The 22,844-nt window shown below is 36.2% G+C and overlaps 1 protein-coding gene across 8 annotated transcripts; it reads right to left on the bottom strand.

Annotated features, from left to right (window-relative positions):
- Positions 1-607: 607 nt before the first annotated feature.
- LOC107011156 (mediator of RNA polymerase II transcription subunit 16) lies at positions 608-18,604 on the bottom strand. 8 transcript variants are annotated; one of them, XM_015210533.2, is made up of 17 exons: positions 18,029-18,167; positions 17,466-17,535; positions 14,141-14,209; positions 13,879-13,967; positions 12,843-12,955; positions 12,274-12,375; positions 12,111-12,195; positions 9,371-9,967; positions 8,632-9,250; positions 8,371-8,450; positions 7,140-7,222; positions 6,038-6,274; positions 5,706-5,877; positions 5,116-5,597; positions 3,240-3,416; positions 2,589-2,957; positions 608-1,504 (listed from the first exon to the last, which is right to left on the bottom strand). In XM_015210533.2, exons 2-17 carry the CDS (start codon positions 17,486-17,488, stop codon positions 1,358-1,360), a joined length of 3,444 nt encoding a protein of 1,147 aa, XP_015066019.1. In that variant the 5' UTR covers positions 17,489-17,535; positions 18,029-18,167; the 3' UTR covers positions 608-1,357. The 8 variants fall into 8 exon arrangements, 6 of the variants coding, with proteins under 6 accessions (XP_015066019.1, XP_015066018.1, XP_027770528.1 ...); XM_015210532.2 differs by having other exon boundaries at positions 17,466-17,541; positions 18,029-18,166; XM_027914727.1 differs by lacking the exon at positions 18,029-18,167 and adding an exon at positions 17,721-17,951 and having other exon boundaries at positions 17,466-17,541.
- Positions 18,605-22,844: the final 4,240 nt, after the last annotated feature.

Consider the following 22,844-nt stretch of genomic DNA (forward strand, 5'->3'; position numbering starts at 1 on the left):
TCATTGTCTTCTTCCTATTTCTTATTCCTTATGACAAGAGTCTGTCTTGCCTCTATGAACATCTTTTGTAAGTGGTAGAAACGTCTGCAAAAGGTGGGTGGGCATCTACGAGTTCAAACAATCTTTAATTTGATTCTCTATAGCTAATGCTACAATTCGTTGTTTATTTAGGAGGGTTTACTTCAACTATACTAACACCCCTTTGTCCTTCCCCATTAATAAATCATGGTTCTTAATTAAGGAAACAAAACTTCTAAAAGATTGAATAAACGAGACAGAAAACTACGATTTGAACCAGAGACTATCTTAATTAGTTCAAATTTTTAATCTTGTCTTATAGGCTTCTTTGTCAATGTAACCGAAGATAGTGAAGCAAAGCACATGATTTACAAATCCAGTCATCATTCATACCATCTGGATTATTCACAATTCATGCATCAATAACGTTTCAAACAGATAAGTAAAACGCTTCCCCACCTTTTTCTTGCAAAAATTCCACCCAATGGCACTTGGAATTTTACTAATAAATAGATAGAATCGGTTTTACTCGCCGAGGAAAACTCAAGAGAATAGCGCACAAAGAAATCAAGCATAAGGAGACACGGTCTAAGAAACTGAACCAGAAACTATTGCAATATCTGAGCTAGTCGACTCTACACAATTTGGCACAAGTATAACCAGGAGGAGGACAGAGAAACACTTGTATAGGACCTTCAACGCAAAACAAGCCAAGGCAACCCACACACCCTGCCACTCATTTATTAAGACCAACAACTACCGCAGCAACCATAGTCACCAGAAATAACAGGGAGGGTGAGAGAGACATTTCAGAAGCAAATCTGATTACTTGACGTCTACTTGGAGCAAATGGATTGCCCTCATACAAATAACAGGTGTGTCATTATTATACACAGCTACAACCCCAGAAAAACTCTGGTTTAAGAAGATAACCTAATATATTCAACCCATTGGACAAAAGAACTTGGTCCAAGTGAGTGGATTTTTTCTTAGTTCCTAAATTTGATGACCATTTCCAGAAAACTGGTTTTCAATCATCTTGACTTCTTCCCGAAACTTCTCTCCGTATACCAGTGAAGTAAGATCAGACAATATACCAATTACCCAACTTCAGGACCAGCCTCACTAGTCACACTGATCTTTAAGGTATAGTACATGACCAGAGTGACAAATCCACAATAAGCTGGCAGAGTCCAAGGTGTTTGTCTCCATGTGCTGAACCATTTCTGTTCACAGAAGTTGGAAGAACCACTGTTAGTGAACTATTCCAATGCTCTATACAACTCTAACCCAACTCCCACCACACATGGGACAGCCACATGCCCACTCTTCCAATGCTCTATACAACTCTAACCCAAGTCCCACCACACATGGGACAGCCACATGCCCACCGGCTGATCCACCATACTTCCTTCTCATGTTGATTGGCAGAAGGGTTGCCACCTGGTGAAGCAAAAGCTGAAGTCTGTCTCAAACATCTTATGCACTGCAATAGAAGTCAACACTGTAAGTTGAGAACTAAACTGAAACTATGACAAAAATTTCCTGTTGTGCTACTCTATATCAATGAAGTATCGACATTGCAGCAACGTAAGTTATAGGAATAAGACTATGTTTACAAACCATCTGCTCTTAAATAGAAAAAAAAAATAAGTATATTGAAAGTAATGCCAAGTGCAATTAAAACTAAATCTGGACGAAGAATAGGGTTCGAGTGAAGCTTTCTTTGTTTTGCTTTTCCCAAAATATATCATTGGGCAGATGTTACAATACAGTGATTGACTGACTATTTCATCGGAAAAGCCAAGGACCTATCAGCAAAACAACACATGATGTGGCCTACACACTAACTTCCATTAACTGATCAACATTAAGTAGGTTCAACACCAACATACAAGTTGACCTCTGCAGCATTAAACATATGCACCTATGAAAATCTAATACTAGATTGTATACATGTGAGTGTCATACATAGAGGGTAGAAAACTGAAATATAACAATTATCATTTGTTTAATGAACAATAAAACCTTTTGATCTTAATAAACCTAGCATTTAAAAATCACTCACCATAAAAAGATTTAACATTTGGAAATCATAAATAAACTTTTGTGCAACACAGGTAGCAAATATAACATTTATGACATAAAAATACCTCCCAACTCAAATGCAGAATGAAGAGAGCAAATTTCCCTAGACATTTTCTGGAAATGAAGTGAAAGTCATAGCATACATAGACATATGGGAAACTAAAATACCACAACACCAAAACAAACATTGATCATTGAGGCTTTTAGACGAAGGAATTAAAGCAATTTCAAATAATATCTTGTTATAATTTCAACAAGAAAAATATGTTGACTTTATCCAAGTTAAATTTGTGCATAATAAACGTTAGGATTGACTTCTGTTGTTCACACGTTAGGGACACCGACCTAGTTATCTCTCTCCAATACACAATCCAACTTGCTTAATTATAACATTATGCCTTCATGCAAAGAGATGCCATAGAAAATGAATAAAAGCAAAAATTGAATCAAGGGATAAATAGAGATCCAAAAGTCAGACAAACCTTGTACCAAACCCCTTCAAGCCCAGTCTTCCAAACAGCTGTCACAACATCTCGTCGAGATCCCATTATACCAAGATATGCACCCAGCCCCACTGAAGTATTCAGCCCAAAAGCAGCATCTCTTTCAGACATCCTGCGTTTCCTAGGCCACAAACCATGAGCTCCATAATATACATCACAGTTTTCTAATGAGCTGTACTGTGTCAAATCCCTTGATGGGCTAAGCTTAGAATTGTCATCCATATCTTCTGGATCAGACCAAGGTCCACCAAACATATTTCTCCTGTGCCATTCCTCAGCAGGTGGATGGAGTTCTAACTCACGCAATAGCAGCCCGGCAGCATCCGCACCTCTAGGCCTAGGCATATTCTGCAAGAAAGGGGATTGAGATAAGTGTCTAAGAATTATGGGGATTTCTACCCATCCCTACATGAGTTGTCTTTTTCAAGTTGTTTGCTGTTCTTTTTCCTGTCAAGGAGATTTGAAGTACCAAAAGTGGCCCAATGAGCTATACAAATATAAACAGCTGAACTCCGCCCACCCGACAAACATTTTTCTTTCACATCTTATTTTCTTGTAGTGCACATAATTGAAAAAGGATGGCCCGATATGAGGTTTATGAATGTTAGGAAGGAGCTTCAAGTGAACTACCTGCATGTGAGGTCCCAGGGAAGCTTCAACTACTTCCGGCAATACAGTATAGTTCCCATCAATATAATGAAGGCGGACCTGAATGTTGTTGCTCCCAACCTGAGAAACTGGCAGCGGATGTACCAAACCAGCAGTCCGGCGACAAAGATCCATCAGAATAAGAAAAAGGACCTTCACCTGCAATAAAATATCAAATTAATCAATATTCTATCCACAGGGTGAAACACTGCCATCTTTCCAACTATCAATAGCCATCCAAATCCACGTTTCACTACTTCATTACCTTCTAAAACAATTATTTTTTTACTTTCTCACAAGGGCTTCCTTTCATCAATATGAAACTTTACATCCACAAAACGTATGGCCTTGACTAATCAACAACTTCGACGATAAGTATGCATACCGATGAGCCATTTCATAATTCCTCGACAATAACCAACAATCTAGAAAAAAAATGCCTAAATATCAATTATTAGATAACAGTACAAGACTACAAGGAAGAGCTCAATTTCTTGTTGATTCAAAACTTCTCAAAGTAAGATACTTACATTAGCAATTAAAATTGAGTTGTCATGATCAACCAAACTGATAAAAAGATTCTCATTCACTACACAACCAATCGAAAATCAGAGAAAGAGATAAAGTAAAGGGACAAAAAAAATTTAATTCATTCTTGAGCTCTCATCATTTTCTAGCTTGCCCATGTTGTTGCTTTCATGACTTAGATAGCTCAAGATTTCTTGTTCAGATTCTTAGCCAGTTACTTTTGGCTTCTTAACTCAATATCGAGAACTAGCTCTTTCCTCTTCATGAACTGATAAAATCACTAAAAGTTTCTCAAATATTTTCATTCTGATAATTCGTATCTGCTGCTGAACCATAATGGTTATTTATTCTTGTCCATTTATCTCTCAGACAGGACAATTGAATAATACATTTAGAGCTAACATGGACCTCCTCACCTGAATAATCAGCCTGCTTGCTATATCATAACAAGAATAAGTTTCCAACCAGCTCGACAGAACAGTGGAAGAATCCATCTAGAGAATATAAAAGATCCTGTTTGACAGAGACTTCCCCATCTGGACAGCCTGGCTGTCTCATAACACGTAACCAACCAACTTCAAGAATTTCTTTCCCATGAATTTTCCAAATCTGATTTGAAAGTGAACTTCGCAATCTCATTACACAGCATATACTGGTGTTTAAGTTTGAATCTGCTTTCATTGATTGAAAGTTTCTTCCACTCCTTGGTGCAATTCATTGGACAGCGATAAGTTGACATTTTTGCCAACTTATGCTACCTTTTAATGATAAATTCATTCCCATTTGCAAGATTAATGGACTAATAATGGTTTGGATGACATAATTCCATTTTTGGGAGCCTTTGAAGAGAATAAGGATTAGAATAGCTTCCAATACTTGATAAAATTGGACATGAAGACCAAAAGTTGAAGAAAAATTGGTTAAAAGAGGAAAGGGAAAAATCTGAGTAGGCCACGTAGCTGACCCATGTAGTTGGCCTCACCCGTGCAGCCAAAGAAAAAAAATAGCTTCTGGAAGTATCCAGGCAGCTGAGAAAGAGGGTTTTTTTGCCATACTTTTGGGTGACTTCAAATAGAAACCTAGGCAATTCTTTTGTTTTCAACAGTGAGGAACATATCTTGGTTTCATCAGTCTGCCGCCCCTCATAATGCACCAAATTCTGAGACTTGGATACCACTAGGAGTCTCCGGCTATTCTGAAACCACCAATTTGGTGATACATGGAAATTGAGAATTATTCTAAAATGGAGTAAAAGTATAGCAATCCAAAACAAAGAACAGTACAAGGAGAAACAAGAGCAACTGGTAAATTAATAGTTTATAAAGTTTACCTCCTCATATGTGTATCCTTGACCAGCATTTCCAGAACCAATCCTAGACCGTTTAGATGGACCTTCTTCAGACCCCTTTGCTCCTGTTCCAACCTGACCGCCTAGCGTTGGTTTTGCACCAGAGTTGGAATCTTCTGTTTTGCCTGGAATACCGGGCTGAGGTTTTTGCATTGAAGAATCAGCATTCCTTTGAGCAGCCCCCATAAAACGCGGTAATTGTGTTCCACGGAAGAAAAAACAGAAATGCAGAAGTTGACATAGCCGATGAAGAAAATGGCAGTCCCCTATAAGCCTAACAGCCGGAGTTCCAGGGAAAGTGCCAGTGTTGATACTTATGGGCATAAATGTAGAAGGACCAGTGATGGGGTTTGGGGCTGAACTAGGAACACTGTCGGCAGTACTGCTAATTTTTGCTATAGCTCCTTGTACCCAAGCTTGCATCTGAGTGCTCCCAGCAGAACTTGCAGTACCACCCTGAGCACCTGAAAAGAAGAGGCCCCTGGTTTAGCTCAGAGAGGAGACGTGGATTCTTGGATCCAGGAAGGGATATACCTTAACAGCACATAACAGAGAGAAGCAAACAAACTAACCCTGGGAAGTGGCAGGAGATGAAGCACTTTGAGTAGGACTAGTCACCATACTCCTACTCCCACCTGTACCTGCAGTAACAGCATGACTAGCCAATGTACGGCAAAAACTTGCATAGCGCCGTAAGCGTGTGATGAAATGAGACGCCAGATCCAGTATCGCATCTACATATGCCTGAATTAAATCATCCCAATACTTGAGAAACTCAAACACTGAACGCAGAAATAGACGTCTTTGGTTACACATACAGAAAGGTGATGATCACCAAGACATCTATCAAATTGCGGGAAACCAGTGGGTGGAGAAGGTACATCGGACAAGTGTAAGAAAATACCTGGATACTTGGCACAAGTGATGGTTCAACAGCCATCGCCTCAGGATCAATACCAAACAGTGTCTCGCTAGAAGCTTGCCATGGCTCCGGAACCAATGCTGATGGGTTTGTTAAAGCTGATTCGATTCCCTTGCCAAGCATATCTAGCAACAATCTTGCTTGCATGTCAAGCACCATTGCCCGGACTTCTTGAGCATTTGTACCTTCTAGAAGCCTGCATTTTATCCTGTCTAGACTCTGCATTACACGGATGAGATATATCAACACTCAACGATATCCAAGAAGTAGAACTCATCATACATTCCTGAGAATGAACTTTGATGAAATCATGAAATAAACAAACAGTTTTAAAATTCAAGAACTACTTGTATGTATGTATGTATGCACAGATTGAATGATAGAAAAACATGATTCGATATCTGATAAATACATACATGACACACACACAAAGACACAATCTTCCAAACACACAGATTGAATGATAGAAAAACATGATTCGATATCTGATAAATACATACATGACACACACACAAAGACACAATCTTCCAAACAACACACTATTAGACTAGTATATGATCGAGAGAAACAAAAAATAGTTACATTGCCAACTATCGTAATAGAGGAAGTGTTGTAATTCATATGTTAACTTAAATATGATCCTCATGCTCTCAAGATGGAAAATAATTAAACGTGTAATCCATACACTGCTCCATTATCTTCTCCAAAGCCTAATACACACCCCACCCCCACCCCAACAGAGATGAATTCTCCATCCTGAGCAAGTGAAGTCAGACTGATATCATGCAAGAGCAAAACTCATATAGAGAAAGCAAAGCAAAAAAAAGATGAGCGGAATGTGAAATGCAACATTCGATATCTTCACGTAATTGCTATATTGTCATAAGTCTCCATCCAATTTAATACACCAGGATGATATATATATTTTTTTGTGAAATTGGTAACTTTGTCTATTCCTCAGAAGTCAGTACTAAAACTGTACTGGTCAGTATTTACAACATGTACTTCAATGATACACCAGGATGATAGTTTCCTCATATGCAAATGATAGGCTTGAAGTTGGAATTAAATAAAAGAAACACACCGGTCCATACTGCTGTCTATGCTGAGTTGAAGGGAGGGAATGGAAATCTGCATCCAGTACAGCAATGACACTGTTCAAAGCGACTGCATTAAAAACACACATTAGTGATTGCCAGATTCTTCATGAACAGGTCTGATCCACCCAGCATCATGAAGTCAAAATTACTCAAACAGAAAAAGGCCAGAGATCAACTGATTTTTAACATCACATCCTCAATCAAGACAAAAAGCAAGGCCAAAAGAAAGCTCAAAGTTGAACAAGGGCCTTGAGCAGAACAAGGCGAGACATTATATTAGACTGAAGCACAATCTCTTCAAACACCAATGAGCAACCCCTCCTCTCTTATTTGAGAAGGTAACATATCCACTATATTCATAAGCATCATTAGCACAAATTTTTTGCTGGAAGCCAATTAATGAGCATCCATAAAGCCACTCAGCTTGATAAACTTTGAGAAGATGGAGGACTTTCGGAAGAGCAAACAAAAAAAAGGCACAGCTGAGGATGTCATGGAAGTGGAATAGCTGTCTTCAATTATTCAGAATCAAAGCAGAAGAGACGAAAAACAAGGAAAGCAAGCATCCAAGGACCGGTAATACCCTCCAAATGACACAAGAATTTCAACAAACTAAAACTGCTATAAAATTTTATTTTGCAGTCCATGAAACCCAAGTAAAGATTTTGCAGCAGAATGACCAACGATTACGCAAAAAAATTAGTGCTATAATAGGAACATGTATGCAACTCTAAATTGAAGATATGACATTTCAATTCTTTAGAATCCATATATTGCAAAAGCTGGGGGGCACATTACTTGAACCTGGTGATCAGTACAGAGACTGATTACTGATTACCTCACAAGTAGAACAGGAATGAAATTTTTTATTTCAAAACTCTTTAGTCAGGATTCCTATTAACACATCAAATAGCAAACAATCATAAATCCTGTCATAGACTCATTCAAATCCAGATAATGAATTTTTGGTATCCATAGTATGGAAGGAGACATCGCTTTTGCTAATTCACATTGAAGGGTGATATAAAATTGGTCTGTTTCCGGCATCATATCCATAGTTAACCTATTTATATTTCATCCTCTTCACCAACTCCAAGCTAGATATCAAGGTCCCTAAATCTATTTTAGCTCTTGATCATACATCAAGTTTGAAGTACTTTCCAAATCCATTCCAGCAGTTAAATTCTAAAGCTGCCAACAGACCAAAGCTCTTACCAATACCATCCTCAGCAGCACTTTGTGTGCATCCCACAGCATCCCACCAATCAACTCCAACCAAAAGACTCCACCAAAATCTTCCAATAAAAAGAAAAACATGTCAGCTCTGGGAAGATGGTTTAATATCATAAATCAATACTATTCTAACTAGATGTATGTTACCAGTTTCAAAAAAAAAATACTATTCTAACTAGATGTAATAACAGTCAGATTGAAATGCATCACTGGACATGCTAAGGTGCTTTAATATTCATGTACCTCTCAGCAATTGCACGTTCCCAATTCGCAGAATTGGCTTTCACCTGATTACTAGGAACAGCAGGAGGAAGAACTCGAATAATCTTTAATATTGTACAATCTCTGGTGGTATCATGCCAAACAGAAGCTGAGCAGCAACTCGTCGAAGAGAAGGCCGGAGAAGCAATGGCAGATCCAACATCAATATGGTAGTTATCAACAGGGGTGAAGCTTGGACCTGAGAATACATGGACTCCACCTCGTAGAAAAGCGACAGCTATCTCACCACCATGAGCAGAATACACAATACGAGCAAGGGTTCTAACATCACTTGGAAGATCAAAGGGATCAAAACTAACCCTCTTTCCCATCTCAACACCAGAGTCAGCCATGTTTTTTCCAAAAGGAACTGGTCCGGCTCCCACAGCTTGGGGTCTCTTAAAATCATTTCCAGCTGGGATACATTTAATTACTTTACTCACCCATACTGTCTGTTTTGGTGCCTGGCCACCAAAGCTGGACGTGGGATTTCCAAATATCTGGTGGAGGACAACATCCTCCACAGATGATTCCCAGCGTTGAACCCTCCATCCTGTGATTGAAGGGCCTTCATCAGGATCATAAGGCGACATGTATTGTCCTACAAAAACAAATATAAATTTGTAAAAAGTTGGTGCCAGAAAGAAAACCAGAGAAGGGAAACCCATCTTCACTAGACAAATTTGAAGGACAAAAAGGGACATTAGGTCCATATCCCTACCCTCAACAATCACAACAGCTATCACAGAACCACCACGGGTCGGGTCAAAAGCAACTGCAGTAACACCAGAACCCCATGTTGTGGTAGCTGTGGATTGAGCAGCAGCTTCAGGACTAACATATGCAGAAAAGTTGGAAACTGGCGAGCAATGAAGCGTGACCATGTCACTGTAATGTTGTTCCGTTAGCTTTTTGCCTTGCTTAGCCTCTTGTAATAAATAATCCTGCGAGCTAAGCAAATATGCAGCTAAAGGGGCATATCCATCCCAAGAAGGTGGATTAAGTGATGCTGGAACCCCATTGCTTACACTTGTCTTCGGAGTTGCTTGAAATCCATTACCAGGGCCAGGTGCTACCTCCCAGACGACAACAGTTGATGGATTGACAATGGGAACTCCAGCAACATGCATTGCTCCAGAGTCTGTTATGATAGCATCAGCAGCCATGATGCCACTAGGCCCCGCTCCCAATAGCCCTTTGCTTGTGCAAAACCACTTTGATGGTGCACCATTCTGATTAGGTGGCCATTGAGACCAGTGGAGCTGAACAGACCCTGATGAGAAGACAGAGCATACACACAGAAAATTTGGCCATCCAGCTGCAGTCAAAATTACAGTAAAATTAGTTAAGGAATTTTTCAATTGTTTTGAAGAGGAGAAAAGAACACTGTGGACACATGATGGCAAAAGTAGCAAGATCAGCAACAAAACAGCAGCTGATGCAATTGTTGGTGAAACGAAAAAATTATCATTTTCGACGGATTTAGATAGCATCAACCTGCAATTTGATACAAACTTGCGCAGAACGGCTGAAGTAAACTGGGACAGTTCACAAGCTATTCAACTTCACTTCATTTTAGGCTTCGCAAGGCTCACCTAAGTTGAACTGAAGCAAGCTCGTGACTAGAGCAGCAAAGCAGACTAAGTTCAAGGTTTTTTTTACATATAAATTGCATATCGAGGCTAGAATAAACATAAATATTGCTTTTCATAATTCATATGATACCCTACAAATTCCAAGGTTTTTTTTGAGACAAGGGTAACTATGTATTCACAAAAGTATCATCCACAGAAAATGATGGGCATAGTTCACTTACAATCTCATCAGTGCATATCAAAAGCGTACCCCTAGAGAGATTACAAATTGCCAATGAAATCAACAAAAAGTTCTATATCCCCCCTCATATCCTTTTTACACCAAATATACAAAAGTCTAAGGCTATTCATTCTAATCTTCTCCATGTTGTTGCTCTTATCCTCAAAACATCTAGCATTTCTTTCTTTCCATAAGGTCCACCAAATGCAAGCTGGAATAGCTCAACCAGTCTTCAGGAGAGTGTCTCCGTCCTATCTCCTTCCAGCTGTCTAGAAGCCCTTTAGTAGTCTGTGGATTTACCTAGCACACACCAAGGATGCAAAAAAACATGTTCCATAAGTTGGTGGCTATCTTAACTTTAAAATGCTCACTTCTCCTATGTTCTCAACACTGCATTCCCCTAATGCTGTGACATTGAAAACTAAGGAAGTCCTAACCCCTCCTGTCACTGCGTCACCAACCTTCTGAACCCCTTGGCTGACCTTCACTACCATTCCTTTCTCCAGGTGGTCCCATCACTCACTTAGTTATTCATCTTTTCTGCAAACCTTCGTTGTGCAGTTTTGATTGCTGCATATTTGGTCATAAATCCCAGTATTTTTCTGCCTCTCTAAGGTCAGTCCCCTTGTTGAGGTTGGCAATTATACTTGGATAGGTAAGAAATTTGTTGTGTTTGGACTTGGTAAATTTACGACCGAAAGAAGATGACGGCTCATCAATACGGTATGTCTCATCAGAAGGATTAACTACACCAGTCTACATTAAACTTACGCAGCATTTGTTCTCATCATTACTTCTTTTCCAGATTTAAAACCAGCATTTCAGTAGTAGTCTATTTTGAAGCTTCCTATTCCTTTAAAGTGTTTATTTAGTTAAAAAACCAGATTTCTGTTTTGATTTATTCTTTAAAAGAAGATGGATTACCATACCATTGCACCTGTTCTTGCAAAATTTGGCATACCTAGTTGAGCATGCTCGAGCTCTCCATTTTAAGGGTCAATTTATAATATTAAGTCTAGTTAAGTGTCAAGCCTTTTGAACTTACAAGTTCTTATGATTAGGATCATACCATCTTGAAAATAAAGTCCATCAACCAATTTTCATGCTGGAGTAACAGGTTCACATCATCTTTCTCCTATTCCATCTTCCACATCCCTTTTCGCTTCCTCTCCACATCATAACAGGCCATGTATAAGTTAATAACAGGCTCAGTTTTAAGTTTTGATACAATCAATGACTCGTAAGCCTACAATAAATGTTCAGGCACTAAGATGCTAAGGATGTGTCCCACCATCTATGGACTACTAAAGAGAGCAATACTAAAAAATAACTATTTCATATGATTATAATTTTACCAATTATTCATCCACATGATTGTTGTCAGTGATTGTAGTTATTATTCTTGGATTACATATATATTTTCTTTTATTCTTCTTCAGTTGCGCATTTTTCCATTGAAGACTGCTTTACTTTCTCTATGTGCTTAAAGCCCAACAAATCTGGACGCTTTTTCATTTTTCACCTATGATAATATTGCTTTGATATGCACCAGAAATATATTTTGAATCACTTAACATAGGTACCAAATAACTACTCATTTGATGGAACATATATTCAAAATAAAGAGCGAAAAACAAGGAACCTGCCTGGAGATTGCGGTTGCTGCGAAAGGAATTTCTCCTCAAATGTTGACTTAGCGGAACCGCCCGTTCTTGTTGAAAGCCACCTATACTAAACTTAGGTATAAAAGAATCAAGAAATGAACCGATCGAATTATGCAAGTTTCACAAAACCATAACAATTACATACCGGAGAAACTCCTGATAACCACTTTGTAACAACTGCAATATCTTGATGCCATTCGTAATCTCGCTGCCAACAACTAGCATCTCGTACCAGATTAGCTGAACCCTGTGTACCAAGCATACATTTTAAGTAAGAATAGTTCTTTTAAAAAAAAGTGTGGTGTCAGGACCAGGAACTGGGTAACTCTATCCACGGGGTACCTCCTACCTCTCACCAGCTATTCACCAAGACTTGGACAGATGGGAAGAAATCACCTAGTGTTCTTTGTTGGAATTTGAGTCTACGACCAACTCACTTCATTGACCATTAGACCCCACTTCATTGACCATTAGACCACACCCTTAAGTGCAGTAAGTAAGAATAGTTTTTGAAGCAACAAGGCAGAACTAATCTTGAATTTGTAACATATGAGAAAAACCAACACTCAATCAAGATACTGGCTAGCAGATGTGACATGGAAAAGGTTAGAAACCCCTCACCAAGAACGTGCAAGTAACCAAAAATACATGAAACAAAAAGTGAAAAGGAAAACAAAATGCACTATAGTATAAACTCCAGAAAAAACAGCTTACTTGTGAAGGCTGAGTCCAGATTGTTATTCTCCCATGAAAGTTAGCTATGAGTAGTGCACGCGGACACGAAGTTGGAGACCATTCAATGAATTGGACGGAATCACGAGGGGAGTCTGTAGAATGTAAAATGTAAAAGATGAAATATCAAAATAAACCACCTGGCGGTAATCAATCATGCACAAGAGTTAAAAGTGAGCATCTCTTCGGACAAAATTCAGTTCAGTGCAACAACAACACAATGGACCAGAGCTTTACGGCCCATTTAGTTATCTAAAAAGGAAAAAAGCACTCTTACGCATTTGAAATCAAAACAAACTAAGTCCTCTTGAAAAGATGTTCGGCTGTTTCTAAAGACAAAGGTGGGCTTCAAGGGTGTTTTTAAGCTACTCGAACTATTCTATAATCCACTGCAATCATGTAAAAGTGTTTTTAAGCTACTCGAACTATTTTCTAATCCACTGCAATCACGTAAAAATTAATCAACTCCAATTTCAATAAATAGTTCTTTATATTATGCTAGAAGGTCGAAGCTTGATTCGGGCTTTGCGTGCAAACTAGAAGGATCATTTTGTCCAGATGCAATCTCACCAAATATTTATGATAATTAGACAATTCAAATTGTCACTTCAATATGGGAACTCCAAGATATTTTAGTACAAACACTGATTAGCAATCTAGCATCCCATAGATGATGGTCGGAAAAATAAAATGTCATAACAAACATTAAGAATTCTTTAATACACTGAAGGTCCGTCACATATTACTCAAAAAGTTGAGAACTTAATTAATTGCTCCTCCATGAAGAGTTGTTTATCCACTGCTTTGCATTGCACCATCTGTTCAGTTTTCATTTGTTCACCATTTCACAAATATCTCGGATTTTCCTTCTATGTGCAAGAAAATCAGAGGAGGAAACAGAAAATCTCATGCATAAACAACTGCTGGACCTAAAGGAGAGGGCCTCGTTTGTTAGGTTCTAAACATGTTTGCAAAAAGAAGATAAATCCATGGCAACTGTCAAGTCATTCTACAATACCTGCTATAACATTGAACACAGTGCACTCAGTTGGTCGCTCTGGGATGACGATATGTATAGGGATCCAGAAAGGTGGATTTGCATTTGAACTACAAAAAGGTAGAAGTAATAAGAATAAAACAGTAGAGCGAAAGATAAAAAGTGATATCTAGAGAATTTGACCACATCGAATTAGCAGAAACACTGGACAGTAATAATATCCATGTGCAGTAATGTACAGAGTGCTGAAGTATTTTACAATGATGGAAATCGAGGCTCTAACCTTGGAATCCTTGCACATGTTTCAGACGCACAAGCTATTGCATTTAGCTTTCCACACCAAGCAACAGCACTAAAAAAACATTTCAAAAAAGCAACTCAGAACAAAAGACAATATATCTATCCATTTGAGATGAAAGCAACTGCCAGAGGAACAAGGAGAGAGAGAGAGAGAGAGAGAGAGAGAAATAACATCAAAAGCATGTTCTTGATTGTGAAACCAAGGATTTATACATGTTTGATAGTGATTTCAAGGATATATACATACTAATAAACGTGTGATAGATCATGAAAGGAGATTTCCTTTCCATGTTCTTTGAGTCAAGAACAGTCTACACTCTACAGATCATAGCAAAGCATAGTCACAGCATAGGAGTCGGAAATTTTCAAAAGAGAACTATTTTTTTATAACCGTGCTGTTCAGGCTAGTTTTCACGCATCTCAACTAATTCCATGGGATGCCTTTCACTTCCCACCAGCAGCAAGTACCACGTAACTCTGTCCACCAAGACTAAGATATATGGGAAGAATCACCTAGTTTTTTTGTCTCCACTGAGATCTCATGGCTCTCAACCACTTCATTGACCACTAGGTCATACCCTTGGATGCTTTCAAAAAAGAACTTCTATGCCAAAACACTCATTCCATAATGAACATCCAGGAGATGAGAGTTCTTATTTGAAATTGATAGGTTGCTACACAATTTTAGACAGGTTGGAATCTTTATCAAAAAGAAAAATCAGACATGTCTGGAAGATTATCTTGACAAAAAGTATGTTTTAAACATCTATACAGTGGATGTGCACATGAATGTTATACAAGGAATCTTCAAAGCTTCTAGTAGAGAGACTCAAGAGGGTGATACATAGCCTGGTGGATAAGCATCAGATGGCTTTTATCAAGGGCAGACAAATTATGGAGGTCGTTTTTATAGCTAATGAATGCATAGAGACCAGACAAAGGAGTGATAAGCCAGGAATTGTATGCAAGCTGGACATACAAAAAGCTTATGACTTCTTAAACTTGGACTTTCTTATACAAATGTTGGGAAGTATGGGTTTTGGGGCCAGGTGGATAAGATGGATAAAACATTGTATCGGCACTGTCAGGTTCTCTATACTTGTAATAGAGTACCCACTGGCTTTTTCCCTTCCAAGCGAGGCCTGAGATAAAGGGTCCTCTTTCCCCATTTTTATTCATCTTAGCTATGGAAGGAATGAGTAACCTCATTAATACAGCAAAGTGAAAGGGGTGGATCAAGGGGTTCCAAGCAGGAGAACTTTCTAGTTTGGAGATAACTCATCTATAATATGCAGATGACACATTGGTATTTTGTAGAGCTGAGACAAAACAAATACTGATTTTGAGGGTCATTTTTGTCATTTTTGAAGCTGTATCTAGTCTCCACATTAACTGGGGGAAAAACTTCATCTATCCTATCAATGGTGTGCTTGAGGCAAGGTTGGGGAGCTTCCAACTACTTACCTAGGTATGCCTTTGGGAGCTAAAAGCAAGTCCAGAGGCATATGGAATGGGGTACATGAGAAATGTGAAAAGAGACTCATTAACTGGAAGAGCCAGTACTTGTCCTTGGGAGGAAGATCGACTTTAATTAACAGTGATTTTACAGTGTGATGGATGCATTACCCTCTTATGTGATGTCAGTCTTCCCTATGCCTGCCAATGTATCTAAGAGCATTGATGCTCTTAGAAGAAATTTCTTTATGGCAAGGCAATGAAGTTAAGAAGAAGTTTCATCTTCTTTTTTTTTTTGAGAATGATTACTTTTTTTCCTGTTAAATGGAAAGACCTGATGATGAGTAAAAACATAGGAGGCCTAGGCATAAGAAATCTGAGGAATCAAAACCAGAGACTAATGATGAAGTGATTGTGGAAGTTTGCAAATGAAGAAGACATGCTCTGGAAAGAGGTCATCAAAATATGGCATGGAAGTTGCGTGGATGACTAAAATGATAAGTACACCATATAAATGCACTGTATGGAGGGAAATCAGAATCTATGGCCAGTGCTATATCACAGAACCAAGTAGAAGTGGGAGATGGGTCAAAGACACCCTTCTGGGAGGATAAGTGGAATGGATCTGTCCCTATGAAACAGTTGCATCCTGAATTGTTTACTTTATGCCAACATCAATAGGCCACTGTGGCTACAATGTGGACTGGACAAGGATGGAATTTGTTCTAAAGGAGGAACCTTCAGGATTGGGAGATTGACTAAGTGGCAGAATTTCAAGATTCAGTAAGGTCTTTCAGCAACCTCACTGATAAGAAGGACTTATTAGTTTGGCAAAATGATACCAAAGGTCAATTCTCAGTAAAGAGGGTATAAGGAACTCAACAAGAATGCTGGACAGGAGATGGAATGGCCATGGAAGATCATCTGGAAACCAAAAGTACCCTACAGAGTAAACTGCTTCATGTGGCTATTAACAAAAGAAGCAGTTTTGACTCATGAAAATCTAAAGAAAAGAGGCTATCAGTTGGCTTCTAGATGTACTTTATGTGGAGAACATGCTGAGACAATTAACCATCTTTTTTTGCATTGTACATGGCCAGAACAATTATGGAGAATGTGCATCTGTCTAAAGGGGATCAGATGGGTGAAACCAGGGAGCATTAAAGGAGTCCTGAGCAACTGGAATAGAGATGGCAATGCTTCTGACAAGGAGAAGAGATGGAAACTTGTCCCGGCATGTATTTGGTGGACAATCTGGAAAGAGAGAAACAACAGGAGTTTTGAAAATTGGCAGAATAGCTTACAGAAGATCAAGATGGACTGCTTAGCTCTTTTCTATTTTTGGTGTAAACAAGATATATTAACTAGGACAGAAGATATCTTTGATGTGCTAGATTGTTTATAAGCAGCAGTTTTAGACTAAGACTATTTTATTCTGCAAGTTGTAAAACTTTTGAAGGGGAACTACACTTTTGTTTTAGTATACCTGTGGATAAAGATAAAGAGAGAAACTTCTGTCTTATTCTCTCTATCTCTCTAAGTTCCCTTCACTGGATGGATAAAAACTAACTCCTCTATTAAGATTTAGGAACAAATGAGGAAGTACTTCAGTCTCTAACATAGAAAACCCCGCTGGTCTCTTGTTAAAGGCACTTAACCTATCGTCTTATGTAACTGCTTAGAAAAAAGAAGATGATTACCCCATTGAGGGCATAAGACGCAATGGCAAAGCAAATTTGAAATTTCCCAGACTAGCATGCAACTACACTTACCAGGATGATTCTCTCTCTATCCAGAAAATGAAATAACTCTTGGAACAAAAATACTGAAACTAAAAAAAACGTTGAACTTACCCTCTGTCGTTCTGTAAGACCATAATGAGACTGCAGTTTCTGTTTTTCTTCTCATATCTTCCTTATTCCACTGAAACTTCATTAAAAATAACATATTTTTGACTAATTCATTTTGCATAGGTGAACTACTGCATGTATGAACAAATTATAGGGGCCAAATCCTTATAATATATCTAGAAAGTTAAACTTTAGTGATGTTTATATTGGGAGCAGAATGCCCGAATAGTATTGATCGAGGCAAATGGTCGGACTTACAAGTCAACACTTCGATCAGCAACTAGCTATCACTTGAGGCAGTGAATTCAACGTACTGCAACTTTAGAACTCAATTCAGTGACTTCCACCGCCTCAACAGTTAAAACTGCGAAGTTCCAACAAGTTCTCCACTTCCAGCATAACTAAGTAAACCTCTAACAGACTAATCTCACTTTTTCTGCTTTTTTTAAAATTCGATCATATCCTTACTTCATTACTTAGTTATAAGGGAAAAACATATTGATATCCTCTTCTAATTCATGTAGCCAGAATTGAGATGTAGCATAAAACAAATTTTAAAAAATCACCTGAAATTGCGGCAAAGTTCAGGAACACTCATTTTATGAAGCAAATTTGACCTAGGTTGTTTGAGCCTAATACAAAAGACGACAGCAGGATTGACAGCATCCTCATCCATGGGATCATCGTCAACAGAAGAGACCTCCTTCTCCGTCACCATAGCCACAATTGCAGCAGGATGATCGTCGTCGTCGTCGTCTTCAATAACGATATCCGGTTTTTCGTGAACCTTATTAGTAGAAGGTTCTAGAGAATTGGTAATCACAGAAGAAGACTCTTCCTCCTTCTCCACTTCAGTATCTTTAGCAACAGGTGGTTGTTGATTGTTCATTTGAATAAACCAAAAAGGTCCAAAAACCCTAATATATAATATAATTATATGTGTATACGTATATAGTGAGAGAAAGGCAGAGAGAGGGTTAGAGAGAGAAGTGGTTGGCCGAAAAAAAAGTCTTTGCCAGTTGAAGGCGACAGGAATCACTATGGTGACTGTGTGGGGTTAGGGTTTGAGTGGGGGAGGAGGAATGTGAACGGAGATTCCAATTTTCCAGCTAGTGGGAATTTATTCGGCTTTTCATTTTACTATTAAAACTACTACACTGTTATAAGTGTTGAAGCCAAAATCACTGATACGTTTTTCAATTGGGGCTGAGTGGGGGAGCTTGTGATAAGACAGGTAACCATTAAATTAACAAACAATACTTACTTACTTCTATGATAAAAAAGTTGTTTTATCTTAACTTCAATAAATTATGTTAAATTTAGTAAAAATATTCTCTATTCATTAATTTAGGCAAAAAAATATTAGATTAATTACGGAAATCTCCCCTTTTAATTTACTTATTATTATTATCTCTTATAAATTTTAAAAAATTTTAAAATTTTTCATTTTCGCTCATTAAATTAATGTATCCCGCGCATTAGATTATATCAGGTATAAAATGTACTTCGGGCATTAGACTAGTGTATCCTGCGCATCATATTAGTGTATCTCGCACATCAAATTAATGTATCTCGCGCATTAGATTAATGTATCAATGCTTATATTATTGTATCCGTTTTGAGGGATTTTTGTAATTATAAACTTTTAAGGAATAAATTATAATTTTACCTTAAAAGTATGTGCTTTCCGTAATTTACCCAAAAATATTCATATAGTCAAAACTTTAGTCAAAAAATTACCATATGGCTACTTTTGGTTCAAAAATGTTATTTTCTTATTAATTTTTTTTTTTTACTTTTCCTTAAAAAAATTTGTGTATACAATATAGAGTAAAATTTTAGGTTTAGCAAACATAAAAATCATATTTGTATGTTATAGTTATAGTTTGCTATGGAACATCAGATTTATATATATCGTTGACAAGAGTGTCAGATTTTGTATAAATCGTTGGTAGGCCCTCGTTTTTATAAAGGACAACTTTCACATATAGCAAACATAAAATTTATATTTGTATACTATAGCAAAGTTTGTATTACTGTGTTCCATAGTAAATATACATATGTGTAATTCGTTATACATATACAATCGAAGCGAATTGTATAAAACGAGAAAGAAAAAAATTATATACAATTTGAATTGTATAAAACGAGAAAGCGAGAAAGACAAAAATGAATTGTATAAAACTCAAAAGCGAGAAAGGCAGAATTGAATTATATAAAATGAGAAAGAGAGAAATTATATACAATTTGAATTTGCATAAAACGAGAAAGAGAGAAAGGCAGAAGAGAGACTTGTGCAGGGAATAAACAATTTAATCGAATTGTATAAAACGAGAAAGAGAGAAATTATATACAATTTGAACTTGTATACAATGAGAGAGGCAAAAGAGACTTGGGCAGAAAAATACTTGTATTGTATAATTGTAAGCTTATTGGACGAAGATATATGTATTTGCATGCGTTTATACAATATTCTCTCACTTTATACAAGTAGAAAACAATTTATACAATTCTATTGTATAAAGCGAGAGAGGCGAGCGACAGGAATAAGCGAGTGAGAGAGGAGAGTAGTGAGAGAGAATATAAGGGAGAGAGGGACTGACAGACAGTTTGCTATGGAACACAAATAAATTAAAGGGTAGCTACTATATTTATTTTATATTATTAGTTTGTCATTTTATACAATTATCTCTTTTATAAAAGCATAGCAATTGTATATGTATACCGGTTAGATAATTGTATATATTTAATTATTATATTTATGTATCAATGATTGTGTTTGTATATCTGCATAAAATTTGAATTTGTATATCAATTAAATCGAAATAAGACAATTGTATATCAAATCATTCTCTTGCTTTATATAACACAAATTATACATTGTAATTTGTATAATTTAATTTTTATAAAGCAAAAAATAGAAAAAGACAAAAGAGAGTTAATAGGAGAAGATCGATATTTATATAATTTTAAGTGGATAGGACGAAAGGTGCTATTTTGTCAATTCAATTGTTGGTCTTCTTACATATCAAGCCCAACTTGATTCTGTTTAGGTCCATGGGAAAATCAAACTGGAAGGCCCAATTGTATATTTGACCCACTAATTTTGTGAACCAGGTTGAGATATCTTAAAGTAACAGCTTTGGGATTGTCAAATATCCAAACAGTATGGAAGTCAAAATTATTATACCTTTTGTTGGTCATTCTTTTACACCAAGAGAAAGCCGTAAAGAATTTTTTAGGAGAAATTTTTTTGATCAGAAAATTCGATCAGAATTTGAATAATGAGAATTTTTTACTCGTTTTTTTAGTTTTAATATCTTTTACTAAAAATAGAAAAAGATCAGTTTATTTTAAATAAAAAAATATTATAATTTTTTAAATTTATAGGCTATTTAGTACTTCTCGATTTTTTATTGTGATAATTTCATGATTACATGGGTGTTTTGAAGTAATAATAAAATTATTTTTGTGTGATATTTATAAATTGCAAGTTTAAGCCAACAAATTATTCACTATGTGGCCTTTTGCCGCCACAAGGCTTGCTAATCGTACGCAGCAGGCTCGAATACCCCTGATTCTGGAAGTAGATATTAACAAGTAATCACATGACATTCCCTTAGAACGCACTTTAGAGACAACAAAGCTAGGATTTTGAGTTGATAAATTTTATATTTTTGGAAAAAGAATATTATTGAGTTCTTGATAATTTATTTAATGCATATATTAAGTGATTTTTTTAAAAAACACGAATACAAGTTTGCATCGAAGACTAAAGATACTGAATTATGATGAACTCGTAGGCAGAAAATTAGCTATGCCTCTAATATCATCCTTCGTGATTATCATGTGTGAACGCAAAAATTCTTTATACAATATGAGATCGAGAAGATAATAGACTTAAATGTCACATATAAAACTTATTTTTTTTTCAGCTTCTAATAGAAATACTATTTTCTTAATTTTCACTAAACTTATTTTCCTATCAATTATATTTTTTTGTCAATCAATCATGAAAAAAATTATAAATAATACAATTTCTTTTTTTTTCTTCTTTCTCTTGAGCTTTTTCAATCAACATTTAAATTTATCAAGCATGGACAATTATGTGTCTAATTAAGTCGAAAATAACAGGATAATCATATGTCTTGTCTGATATAATAAATATGTACAGATTGTCATTTTATACTACTACAAATTGATATTATCTTGATGAAGTCCAAATTATATTTAATTTTGAAGTTGCTATGGGAACTGATAAAGACAGAATTGGGTAAAAGTCAAATGTGATTTATTTTATTTTATTTTTTTAAAAAAGGAATTACTATTCTCAACTGGAACAAATATTTTTCTTAGCTACACAAAAATGAGATTATAGTTTTATGTCTATCTATCAACTGTTTAAATATGAGACTTGTTAATTAAATTCAAAAATAAATTTAAAAGTCCAAATGATTGAACTTGAACCCAAATCATAGTTGTCATTTGCCAATGACGCTTTCAAAACTAGGTGGAGAATCATTAATCATCATTAATTAGAAGATGTTTAGATCACTAACGACAAAAATAACTATTTTTATTTTTTATAAAAAAAGAGAAAGGTCAAACAAGAAACATGGGATCCATTTGAGAAAAAAAATATTTTTTTAATTAATTATCCAACTTCTGCTTAACTTTTGTTTGGTAAATATTGGGTTTAATCAAGTCAATTATAACTTCTTTCTTGTTTGGCAAATATCTAAAACTAGACATAAATGGTCGTGCTAGACATAGGTAAAATTTAGATAGTCAATAAAATTGTAATATGATTTTTAAATATTTTGAGTTGTCAATTACTAAAATTTATAATATTTTTATGTAATTTTTAAATAATATATATTACTTCTTTTGTCCCAATGTATAGTACGTAGTTTTTAAGTTACATACTATATGTTACTTCTTTTGTTTATTGCAATTTTATAATTTATAATATTTTTTACATAAATTTTTAATAATATATGTTACTTCTCTTGTCCCAATGATGTAGCAAAAATAAAATTTCAAGAGCAATCAAATGTTGTTAATTATTGAAATTTACAATACTTTCTATGTTGTTTCCAAATTAAACAATACGTGTTATTTTTTATCCTATTTTTTTGTCACACGTGGAGATTAATTTTATGAATCAATCACTTTTTTTATATGTTTTTTTTACAAATAGTTTAAATTGGCAATTATCATGATTTATGATATTTTTTACACAATTTTTAAATATTTAAGAAATTATAAAGCTTCACAAACAAATTAAAACGGAAGAACCACTAAAAATAAAAAATAATACAATTGCCAGATAGACATATCGATCATGACCCGCCTGATTATTGTCACTTTTATATATATATA

Source organism: Solanum pennellii, chromosome 2 (genome assembly GCF_001406875.1).
Source record: "Solanum pennellii chromosome 2, SPENNV200".
NCBI lineage: Eukaryota > Viridiplantae > Streptophyta > Magnoliopsida > Solanales > Solanaceae > Solanum > Solanum pennellii.